The 12,368-nt window shown below is 49.2% G+C and overlaps 1 protein-coding gene across 1 annotated transcript in view; it reads left to right on the top strand.

Annotated features, from left to right (window-relative positions):
- Window positions 1-9,380: 9,380 nt before the first annotated feature.
- Window positions 9,381-12,368, top strand: part of LOC135090278 (solute carrier family 22 member 20-like) — a 5,623-nt gene continuing 2,635 nt past the window's right edge. Inside the window, exons 1-3 of the mRNA XM_063986908.1 lie at window positions 9,381-9,558; window positions 10,970-11,147; window positions 11,893-11,980. Coding sequence (XP_063842978.1) covers window positions 9,396-9,558; window positions 10,970-11,147; window positions 11,893-11,980 — 429 coding nt within the window. The 5' untranslated portion in view covers window positions 9,381-9,395. The remainder of the gene's footprint in view (window positions 9,559-10,969; window positions 11,148-11,892; window positions 11,981-12,368) is intronic.

Below are 12,368 nucleotides of genomic sequence, written 5' to 3'. Positions count from 1 at the left end.
TTCTTCTTCTTCTTTTCTTCTTCTTTTTCTCCTTCTCCTTTTTCCTCTTCTTCTTCTTCTTTTTGTTTTTGTTTTTCTTCTTTTTCCTTCTTTTATTTTTTTTCATAATTCATATTTTTCCCTCAGTAACAGGGAGAGAGAGAGAGAGAGAGAGAGAGAGAGAGAGAGAGAGAGAGAGAGAGAGAGAGAGAGAGAGAGAGAGAGAGAGAGAGAGAGAGACTAAATTATGTTCGCCTCTTATAATATCATGTTTCTTTATGGCTTGTGTTGTCTTTCAAAATTATTTACTGCGCAGGAAGAAAATATTGCATTGTGTTGCAGTGTTTGTGTTACACTGAAGAAAAACACTGCGTTGCGTTGCGTGGAAGGAGAAAATACTGTGTTGTGTTGTTTCTTTGTTACATTGAAGAAAAAAATATTACTTTGAGTTGCGTAGAATGAAATATTATCTTGTGTTGCAGCGTTTGTGTTGAATGAAGGAAATATTGCGTTTTTGTTGCGTGGAAAAAGGGAAGTATTGCATTGTTTTGACATATTTTTGTTGAATGAAGGAAAATATCGCTTATTATTGCGTGAAATGAAATATTGCGTTGAGTTGCTGTGTTTGTGTTGAATGAAGAAAAATAATGTGTTGTGTTGCGTGGAAGGAGAAAGTAGTGTTGTGTTGCAGTGTTGGCGTTGCGCGTGAGGAAAATAAAGCCCTGTGTTGTGTACCGTTTGTGTTGCGTGAGCGAAGGTACTGAGTTGTGTTGCAAAAGAAAATTGAAATATGCAAGTGAAAAAGAATAAATAAATAAATAAATAGGTAAATAAATAGATAAATAATCAAATAGATAAATTCAGACAAGATGAAAAAAAAAACAGAAAAGAGAAAGAGAGCAGAGAAAAGAGAACAGTGAAAGTAGTGAACATGACCGTCAAAAAAATAAATAAGAGTAGTGAACATGAACGTAAAATAAATGAATAATAATGAAGAAAATCGTCACTCAGGTGTTCATCAAAAGGCAAGTGTGAATATTCTGTTGTAGAGAGAGAGAGAGAGAGAGAGAGAGAGAGAGAGAGAGAGAGAGAGAGAGAGAGAGAGAGAGAGAGAGAGAGATTGGGATATTTTTTACGTATTTATTTTTTTTCATTATTTATTTTTTCTTATTTTAATTTATTTTTATTCTCTCTCTCTCTCTCTCTCTCTCTCTCTCTCTCTCTCTCTCTCTCTCTCTCTCTCTCTCTCTCTCTCTCTCTCTCTCTCTGTCATGATCCCAGAATTACTGTACATTGTCTTTATCGGGCATATCATCTATTATCTTTCCTTTATGTAAATATGTATGTATGTATATATGTATGTATGTATGTATGTATGTATGTATGTATGTATGTATATATGTATGTATATATTTACTTATTTATTTGTTTATTTATTTATTTATTTATTCATTCATTAATTCTTCTATCTTCACTACTCGTATCCATTCGCTGTATTGTAGTTTTTCACCTATTGCAAACATATCACCTATAACCTTTCCTTTACTTATTATTATCATTACATTTCCCTTCCCTTCTATCTTCAATACACGTATCCTTAAGAAAGTAGGAGTTTTTTTTCACAATTATCAAGCTTCCCTATGACTTATAATCTTTTCTATCTATCTATCTATCTTTCTTTGATTTATTTCTTCACTACACACGTACCATTTCGCTACAGAGGCAGTTATTCACCCTTTCAGAATCTTCCCTATGCTGTGGGAAGGGGGGGGGGAGGAAGAGGACTAGGTATGTGCTTAGCGGTCGGGGTGGGGGAGGAATTGAGAGACCATAGTGTAGAAAAGTGTAGACCATAGAGCATAGTGTAGACCAGACCACAGTGTAGAAAAGGTGCGACATTTGCTCTCTATGCGTCAGTCAATGCTCATTTTGTGCCTGGACGCTCATTAGTTATACAGTAAAGAAAAGTAGGGCAGATACGACTCTTGCTTCCTATGTTGGCGTCAGTCCTCCTCTTGTTTAGGGAGGCCTTGTGTAGTCACGCCTAGAGGAGGAACAGTGTTTTATCAGTCTGCTGTAAGAAGATCCATTAATAGTCACCCTAAGAAGATCTGTTAACTAAGTCAAACAATAAAGAAAAGTAGAGAAGATACGATACTCGCCTCCTATGAAGAACAGAGAAGATACGACACTTGCTTCCTATGTTGGCGTCAGTCCTCATCTTGTTTAGGGAGGCCTTGTGTAGTCACGCTTAGAGGAGGAACAGTGTTTTATCAATCTGCTGTAAGAAGATCCGTTAATAGTTACTTTCAGATCTGTTAACTAAGACTAATAGCACCACCATAAACAGTAAGACCGTGAGGATCAACAATGTCATCACGTTAACAGCAAGAAAACCAAGGGATTCACTGACAAACCAAGACCAAGAAGACCAAAAAACAGTAAGAACACGAAGAGATTCACCCATAAATATTAAGAAGACCCAGGAAGACCCATAAACAGTAAAAGGACCAGCAGCGTCACCCATAGAGAAGGAAGGAGACACAAACAGAAGCCAGCCAGACCCAGCACGACGCCTCACGTGCCTGCAGCATGAGTCACGCGCACTGCATCATGGGAGGACCTCTGACCGCCCACCATCAGCCAAGGACACGTGATGCTGGGAAGAAGAGGGAGAGGAATTGGAGTGAGGAATGGATGGGAGGTGAGGAAGAGGTGGGTGTTGATGTCATGAAGAGGAGGAGGAGGAGGAGGAGTGAGTGTGTTGAAGAGTGTATAGAGGAAGAGCCGCATGGGGAGGAAACATCTGACTGTATAAGGATGATGATGAGTGATGATAGTGAGGAGTGGATGAGGGAAGGACTGGATGGCTCCCATGAGGAGGAGGAAGAGGAGGAACAGGTGGATGAGAAGGAGGAAAGAACACGTGGTGGTATTAAGAAGAGGAAAAGTGACAGTGAAGAATGGAGCAAGAAAAAACAGCAGATTATACGTGGAAGTGATGAACAGTCCATCGTGGATGACAAGGATGTGGAGAGAAAGGACTTCGGTCAGGCGGGTGAGGACCGGGCCCGTGCGGCGAGGCACGGAGGGGACAGGAAGGCTCGTCTTCAACGTTGCAAGAAGTGGGAGCTCAATACTTATCTTAGAACACGGCCGTCCAAGATCAGGAACCCGCGGAGCACGTATGAGTCACTGCCAAAGTTTTCTGAGCAGCAGCAGCAGCAGCAGACGAAGAGCAGGAAGAAGAGTATGGAGAGTGGCGGTATCCGGGACGCCGCCGCCGTGCTTGAGGTGAGGAGGCGCGTCTCTGCTCTTGTGCTGGGGGAGCAGCAGCTGGCGGATGTGGCCCTGGACGACTACAACGCCTTCCTGAGCAAGTTGACGGCCGGGGACGAACTGTTCTGCCACGAGTTTGAGAACGAGTGCGGCAGACACGTGTTGAGGCTGGATGGCGTGAGGCCCGGCAGCGTGCGGCACACCCCGCTGGTGTGCCGCCAGGAGGAGCGCTCCTACCTGCTGCCCCTCACCGTGCAGGCCTCCTACACCTGTGAGGACGCTTCCGGTAACCAGGTGAGGGCCTTCTCCCACAGAGTGTTCCTGGGAGAAATCCCGCTCATGGTGGGCTCCAGGCTGTGCGTCACGTGTGGCGTGACTGACGAGGAGGCGGTGGCGGCTGGGCAGCAGCCTGGCGAGCCCGGCGGTTACTTCATTGTGGATGGCACAGAAAAGTTCATTCCCTTCCGCAACCTGCTCAAGAAGAACAGCCTGCTGGTGACCAAGTGCCTGGGCCAGGAGAGCCAGAAGTTCTCCTTTAAGTGTTTCGTGTTCAGCTCCGCCAACGGCACAGAAGCTTTCCAAACGGCGGTGTTAGCCTCCTCCAAGCACGGCCTGGTGGTCAAACTGTCGCTGGGGCGCGGCGTGCACGTGCTCGTGTCCCTCAGTAAAGTGTTGGCCGCACTAGGGATCCAGGGCCCACTAAAGTCTTGGCAGGAGACGGAGTCCTTCTTGTACCTGCGGCAGACGCTGTCTGCCATGGTGCCGCTCAGAGAGCAGCGGCAGCAGCGGCGGCAAAAAGGAGCCAGAAAAAGCAGCAAGGCCAAGTCGCCCCTGACCCGTGATGCTTTCAGGTGTGAAGATAGCGGCAAGTCTGTGGTGGCCGAGGCAGTGGTAGACTATTTGGTGGCGGCCGCCCAGGTGCCCGGCGCGGCGGAGCAGGACCTGCTCAGGGTGCACCAGAAGTGTGAGAGGAGCGAGCAGCACCACGCGGCGCTACTCAAGATTGCCGCCAGGTTTGCCGAGATGCGTCAGGAGGAGGAGAGGCAAGACCAGGAGCACATGCGGCGGCTGGCAGCGTTACGGGACGTGATGGTGCAGGGGTGCGAGGACGTGCCCACCGCAGCCCACATGGTGAAGGCTGCCCTTACGCTTCCCCCCCAGCAGGAGGCCCTCAGGGCTCTGCGCCAGGCTGCCAGGAAGGTGTGGAGGAACACAGCCATGAGTGAGGTGCTGGAAAGAGTGTTGGTGCCTCACGCCGGGGGCAGCCTCCCACATAGAGCCTTCTACCTCGCCTTCATGGCCAACCAGCTGCTGCTGGTGATGTGTGGGCGGCGGCCTGCTGACGACCCGCTGCACTTGGGGAACAGAATGTTGGTGACTCCCGGTGCCTTCGTCAGCAGCCTCTTCAGCTCCGTGATGAAGCCAATCCTGGCCCGGGCCCGCGCCACCATTGATCACCAGTACAGGAAGCCCCGCGCGGTGTGGCCGGACGAGCTGGGCAGCGAGAATCACTACGAGGACGACCACCGCATCTTCGGGGAGCATCGGGCGCGCCTGCTGAGGGAAGAAGAAAACACCTTATCAGAAAAATTTGACATTTTGAACATTTTCCAGTTCCATCATAACATTGTTGGCGAAAAGATGTGCAAAGCGTTCAGGACGGGCACGTGGGGAGAGGGGCGCGGCGCCATGACGGGCGTCACACAAAACCTTGAGCGACTCAACTACATGCAGTACCTGTCCCAGGTGCGCACCGTCAACGGCGAGGACAAGGTGATGAACGGACGGGGCGCGGTGCCCCACCAGCTGCACACCAGCATCTTGGGCTTCTTCTGCCTCGTGGAGACGCCCGAGAACGAGCACGTGGGCCTCGCCGAGCACCTGGCCCTGGGCGCCGCCCTGTGCCGCCCCGTGGACCCCACACACGTGCGGCAGGCACTGCAGACGCTGCCGGTAAAGCTTTTCGCGGGGGAGGACTGTCCCGCACCAGACCGCCTGGGCAAGGTGTTCGTGGACGGCCGGTGGGCTGGCAACGCGGAAGTTCCCCTGTGGCGGATCAAGGCTCGCCTGGTGAAGTACCGCCGCCGCCACGCCCTCCACCTCGGCGTCCACCTCAGGAACCATGACCTCCACATTGACACCTCTGGCGGCAGGCCAGTACGGCCGCTACTGGTGGTGCAGGGCGGCGCCCTCGTTCTCACTGATGACAACCTGGCCGCCCTGAGGGAGTGTCGCCTCCTCCTGGACAACCTATGGAGGAAGGGCGTGGTGGACTTCGTGGACCCGCTGGAGAGCAGCGCGGCGTTCATCGCTGAGGCGGCGGCTGACTTGTGCAGGGCAGGTGTGGACTACTGCCAGCTGCAGGCGGTGCTGAGCCACGGCATCGTGAGCGCCGCCACGCCTGTGAGCAGCACCAACCCCGGCGTGCGGCGCCTCGGCTCGTGCAAGATGCAGAAACAGGCCATGGGGCAGCCCGTGGTGTCTGAGCTTCTCGCCCATCGCTGCACCTACTCGCTGCTCAAAACTCCCGAGACGCCCCTCGCCGTGCCAGCCTTCATCCTTAGCCTGCCCAACGCAAGGCTCATGTACTCCGGCCAGTCCGCCCTCACCGCGGTGATGGCCGTGCGCGGCCTCAACCAGGAGGACGGCCTCGTGTTCAGCAAGGGCGCCATCGACAGAGGCCTCTTCACCAGCCTCCACTTCCGCTACTACCACAAGCACGAGCTGCTGCTCGGGGCAGAGGTGGCCGCCTGTGCCGAGGTGGGGCGGCGCCTCGAGGCGGGCGACGTGGTTATCACGTGCAAGGACGAGCGCCATCACGTGCGGGTGGGAGACACGGAGGGCCCTAGCGAGGTGAGCCGCTGCCGCGTGAGGCATCTGCCTGATGGATGCGTGATGTACGAGGTGGAGACGGTGCAGGAAAGGCGGCCCGAGGTGGGGGACAAGTTCGCCACGCTCAATGGCCAGAAGGGCGTCATCTGTGCCATCCTGCCCGACTGCGAGCTGCCCAGGCTGGAGGACGGCCGCACGCCAGACATCTTCATCAGCCCGCACAGCTTCCTGGACCGCCAGACCGTCGGTTTCTTCCTGGAGGGCATCATCAACACTCTGGCTGTCCACACCGGTGTCCTCATGGATGCCACCAGCATCGACTCCGGCTGGGACCTGCAGCGGGCCCAAGACGCCCTCCGCATGCAGGGCCTCTCCTCGGCAGTGAAGGTGCTCAGTCCCAGCGGCAAGGAAATGGGCCGCATTTTCTGCGCACCGATCTTCTACATGCGACTGAAGCACCTGGCTGTGCTCAAGTGTCATGCGCGGCATGACGGTCCCGTGGACCCCGTGTTCCGGCAGCCCGCGGTGGGCCTGGCGCACGGCGGTGGCCTGCGCCTGGGAGAGATGGAGGTGTCCGCGCTGGTGAGCCACGGCGCTGCTGATCTGGTGCAAGAGTTCATGCACGACCAGAGTGACGGCCTACAGCTGCCCTACTGCAACGCCTGCCTCAGGTGGGCCGAGGTGGCGGGCGAGAGTGTCGCCTGCCGCCAGTGTCGCAGAATTGACAATCTCGTGCTGCGGAGAACCACTTACTCGTTCAAGGTGTTCGAGGAGTGTCTCCTGATGGTGAACCTGAAGCTGCTTCAGTACGGCCAAGGCCACGAGCATGCCGAGAGTGACAGGGAATATGACGCTTCAGATGTGGTGTCCCTGTCCAGTGACGAGGAGGCGGAGTGGCGGCCCGAGCGCCGGCAGGACGCGGTGGAGGCTGCCGTGAAGGAGAGCTGGCGGGCCGTCCTCATGTGTGGCTGGCGAGGCGCGGCGCCCACTCGAGACAACGATGGGTGTGGGAGTGCCTCTGCTGCGACTGCTGAACAGATCATCTCCGCCAAGAACCATCCAGCCACGGCCTCGCACGGCGATCCTACGAGCACGGAGGCACTCCTCACCTGAACCCTGGACTCCAGTTCCTTTATACAGTTCCTTTACAGAGCAGCCAATCACAAACACATACATACGTGCCGCAGTGCCAGTCCTTCCTTCCCTTATCACCGTGATTCTCTCTTTACTCCCTCACTGGCCACAGGGTTGCAGTGCTGAGTTAGACGATGTTTTGTTATGATTTGTTATGTTGACAGGAGATAAATAAATGGTGTTGTTTTTATTCGTGTTTGCTTCATGTCCTCTCTCTCTCTCTCTCTCTCTCTCTCTCTCTCTCTCTCTCTCTCTCTCTCTCTCTCTCTCTCTCTCTCTCTCTCTCTCTCTCTCTCTCTCTCTCTCTCTCTCTCTCTCTCTCTGCGTCATACATAAGATAATCAGGCAATTTATAAGATATGCATTCCGAACATATATGATTGTCATATAAACAAACTTACAAGGAGGAAATTTAAATACCTCCCCTCCCCCCAAAGTCAAGGGTGTGAACAAAAACATATTCTGTGAGGAGTTTGTGTCTTATTTTCGTTGCTTTTACGCTGCTAGAGATAGTGGAAGTTATGCGACTCTCGAGAATGTTTGCATAGGTAGTGTGGCGTTAGATAAATACGAGTAGATATCTTTGTATAGCATTATAGCATGGGTGATCTCAAAATTCTCAGGGTCAGTAGGTAATTAGGATAGGACAAGAAGTAATGAGTTCAGGTTTGATAAAATTAGATTAAGAAAGACATTAGAAGGTACTGGTTCTCAAATAAAGTACATAAATGGAACAGACTCAGTAATCAGTAGTTATTCGCAGCGAGAGAGCAAAGGATTTTTAAGGATGTTTTTTTTACGGTTCTAGTGGCAGATTAATAAGATTTCTACATTACCAATAAGGGAAACAATCTTGAGAACACGACTAAGCATCTAAGTGGCTTTTGAAAATAGCCGTGTTAGTGAGAGAGCAAAGCATTTTTAAGGATATTTTTTTTTACGGTTCTAGTGGCAGATTAACAAGATTTCTACATTACCAATAAGGAAAACTATCTTGAGAACACGACTAAGTATCTAAGTGGCTTTTGAAAATAGTCGTGTTAGTGAGAGAGCATAGCATTTCTGAATTACTTAGAAGGGAAGCTGTGACGGAGCATGGACACACTGTCTCAGGAACCGTACTTTACCTGCACACTCGAACGAGGATATAGCTATAAGATTAAAGAAGAAGAGGAGGAAGAATTGTTTTACGAGGTGACAGATAGTTAATGAAAGGAAGGGGAAAGATGAAAGTTGGGTAGAAATAAATAAAAAAAAGATATGAACACTGAATGGAAGGAGGAAGATGTAGGTTAGATGGAAAGAAATGAAAGAAAATTAACAGTAATGGAAAGGGAAATGTGACGGTTGGAAAGAAAGAAATGAAAGAAAAATGAATACTAGCGAATGGAAAAGGAAAGATGAAGGATTGATGAAAAGAAATAAAAGAAAATAAAGAGAAAGGAAAGCGTAGGTGGAATTTGAGTTAGGAAAGGAGGAAATGGAGAAAGACAAAACAGGGAGTGGAGAAACAGAAAGGAAGTGAGCGATAGAGAGAGAGAGAGAGAGAGAGAGAGAGAGAGAGAGAGAGAGAGAGAGAGAGAGAGAGAGAGAGAGAGAGAGAGAGATAAGCGTGAGTGAAGTAAGCTTTTTAATTCCCACCTATTTAATCTAACACCAGATCTTTGTTAATTAAAAACACACACTGTCTCTCAAGCTTCCCTGTCTTCTCTCCCTTTCCTAATGCTCTCACTCGCCCGACTAAGCCCCCATCTTCCTTTCCCACCCTGTTTTTCTCCACCCCCAACGCCTCTCTCTCTCTCTCTCTCTCTCTCTCTCTCTCTCTCTCTCTCTCATGTACTTGTTTTTATTCTTATTCTTCTTATTCTTGGTCTACTACTACTACTACTAATACTACTAGTAATACTAATACTACTACTGCTACTACTATTACTACTATGTATATGATTGGCATTATAGTAGTAGTAGCAACAGCAGCAGCAATAGTAGTAGTAGTAGTAGTAGTAATTGTTATTGTTGTTGTCCTATATGTGTCACTGTTATCACTAAGCAGAGTGATATTGAAGACAAAACAAACAGTCAGAGAGAGAGAGAGAGAGAGAGAGAGAGAGAGAGAGAGAGAGAGAGAGAGAGAGAGAGAGAGAGAGAGAGAAGAGGCAGGGCGAGTAGCTATGGCGAACAATAGTAGAAGTGTGAAGCAGCAAGCGAAGACCGTCCTCAGTCTCGTCGCGGCTCTCGGCAAGATGACACGGACAGATAAGCAGTTTGACGATCTCTTGGCCTCCTTGAAAACCCGAAGATGGAACCTGTGCATTCTGGTCCTGGTTAGCCTGTGTGAGTAGAGAGAGAGAGAGAGAGAGAGAGAGAGAGAGAGAGAGAGAGAGAGAGAGAGAGAGAGAGAGAGAGAGCGACTGACTCACGCCCATCCTCACGCACACTTGTCATAATAAATATTATTATATATTTCCATTGCATGGAAAAAAAAAGAAAGAAATTAGAAAAGTTAAAATTATGACGAAATCAGAAGATTAAACCTGTGTTAGCAGAGAGAGAGAGAGAGAGAGAGAGAGAGTGACTCACGCCCATCCTCAAGCACACTTGTATCGTCATAATAAATATCATTATATATTTCCATCATTCCATATTTCATTTCACAAGTGGTGTGTTCATATATTTCATCCCACACGTGTCCACAAGGCCAGCCAGTCTCTTCTGTTTTTAAACCTTTCTCCTCCTCTCTCCCTCTTAAGGAAATTCACATCTTCCGTCCCTAGATTCCTGCCAGTCCTTAGGGAAAGCACCTGCCTTCTCCTGAGTCTACTAAATCGTGTCTTTTATTCACACACACGAACAATATCAAATCACTACCCACGACCTCCACGCTACCAACAATACCAAGCTACTGCCCGGTCATCCAGGACACCCACCACCACACCAAGCTCTTCATCTGATGCAGGTGGCAAGCATCATCAACAGAGGCGACAAGTATCACTCTATCTAACACAGTGGTGGTAACAGTGGCCAAGACTCTCACTCCCTCGAAATAGTGGTAAACTGCTCTTCTTAGATACAGTGGTGGTCAGCAAAAATCTAGAACAGTGGTGCAAGCGGTGTTGTGCTATCGAAGACACGAACTCTCGACTCTCACAAATCTAGTACACGCTGGGACACGGGTATTACGCCCCATCACAGGGAAGTTACGAGGCGTTATTTCTTACCACGCTCAAACCCTGGCTCACCATACATCCCACATGCTCTCTCTCCCCTGGCCGCTCCCGCCTCTCATCGCCGCACCTAACTCGTCCCCTTGGCCACACCTGTTTACCGTCACACCCTGTCGCCGCCTGCTCCTGCTCCTCACGCCGTTCCTCTTCGTTGGTCGTCGTTCCTGTTTCTTCCCGAGGTGTGGGTGTCCCTCCCTTGGCTCCTTCTCACTCACCATCCCTCTCGCGGTCAAGCCTCATAAGGCCTCATCGGTAATGTTCCTGGGCCGCTACACTCGCCAGTCGTCACCGCTTTGCTGACCTCGCCCATCCACGCTCATTCACGCCTACACTTACGCTCACTCACACTATTCATGCTCACACGCCCATTCACGTTCACACACGCCCATTCACGCCCACTCACCCCCACTCACTCCCGTCCACGTCCATCTATGCCCACTCACTCCCATTCACTCCCACACACGCTCACTCACCCCCACTCACGCCCATCCACGCCCACTAATACCCACTCACGCCCACAGTCTTCATGGAGCTGCCTATGTTCGTGTTCTCTGGAGCCTTTGCCGTGCCCAACATCCCCCACACCTGCATTGCCGCCACATCTGAAGGTCCCACGCCTGAAGAGCATCCCAGCACCTCCCCTACATCTGCCTCGTCTGATCCGGCTAATAGAACCCTGGGCTTGGCTGGTGATGATGAGTACGTGTGTGTGTGTGTGTGTGTGTGTGTGTGTGTGTGTGTGTGTGTGAGATAGACAGTGTTATACTTTAATGAGGAATACTTATATTGTGGTATTTATTGTAGTTAGAAGGGTTATATATAAGGAGAGAGAGAGAGAGAGAGAGAGAGAGAGAGAGAGAGAGAGAGAGAGAGAGAGAGAGAGAGAGAGAGAGAGAGTACAATAACCTTAGTTCTTAGCTTATATTTGTAGACGTGAAGTGATGATATTGATAATGATAATAAATGTATGAAAAGTCATAGTAAAATGTGATATGAAAATTATTATAAAAATGGTAATAATAATAATAATAATAATAATAATAATAATAATAATAATAATAATAATAATAATAATAATAATAATAATAATGAAAAAAGGCAAGCGGATTGGCACAAAAATAGACAAATCAATTTATTCAATTACTTACAGACAGACAAACTGACATACACACAAATAAACAGACAGATCTCCCTACCTACCTACCTACGAACAGACAGACAGACAGACAGACAGACAGAAAGACAGACAGACAGACAGACAGACAGACTTATTTATTTACCAGTCCACCTACAGACAGACCGACTTATCTACCTACAGACAAACAGACTGATCTATCTATCTACCTTTGCATCTATCTACTGTCTATCTACCTACTTGACAGACAGACAGACAGATAGACAGACAGACAGACAGCGCGTGTACCTCCTCACCTGTGCTCCCCAGGTCGTGCTCGCTACCAGGGGGTTCATCTGGGTCGTGCACCAGCTGGGTCTTCAACAACACCGTGTACGGCCGCACTCTGACCTCCGAGGTGTGTGTGTGTATGTGTGTGTGTGTGTGTGTGTGTGTGTGGGGGGGGGAAGGTTAGTGTTTGCATTTCTGTAGAGCTGAGTCAGATTTATAATGCTCACTTTTCTTTTCTTTTTTTTTTTTTTTTTGTATATTTTTCCTTTTTTTTAATTTCTGTACATTAATTGCGCACACTCCACTCACTCTCCTTTCTGTTGCTACATGTCTGTAGTGTATTTATGAGTACCCTTGTATCCTTCTTTCGTGCGTGTGTGTGTGTGTATGTGTGTGTGTGTGGGGGGGGAGGGGGGTTGGGATAGTGTGTGTGAGGGAGCATGTCTTAAAAACCCGCCTGTTAGGAAGAGTCGTACAGTTTGTCTTGTGTGGAATAAATCAAGAAATATATATTC

Source organism: Scylla paramamosain, chromosome 34 (genome assembly GCF_035594125.1).
Source record: "Scylla paramamosain isolate STU-SP2022 chromosome 34, ASM3559412v1, whole genome shotgun sequence".
NCBI lineage: Eukaryota > Metazoa > Arthropoda > Malacostraca > Decapoda > Portunidae > Scylla > Scylla paramamosain.
The sequence above is the reverse complement of the archived record's forward strand: the minus strand, read 5'-3'. Positions and strand labels throughout refer to the sequence as shown.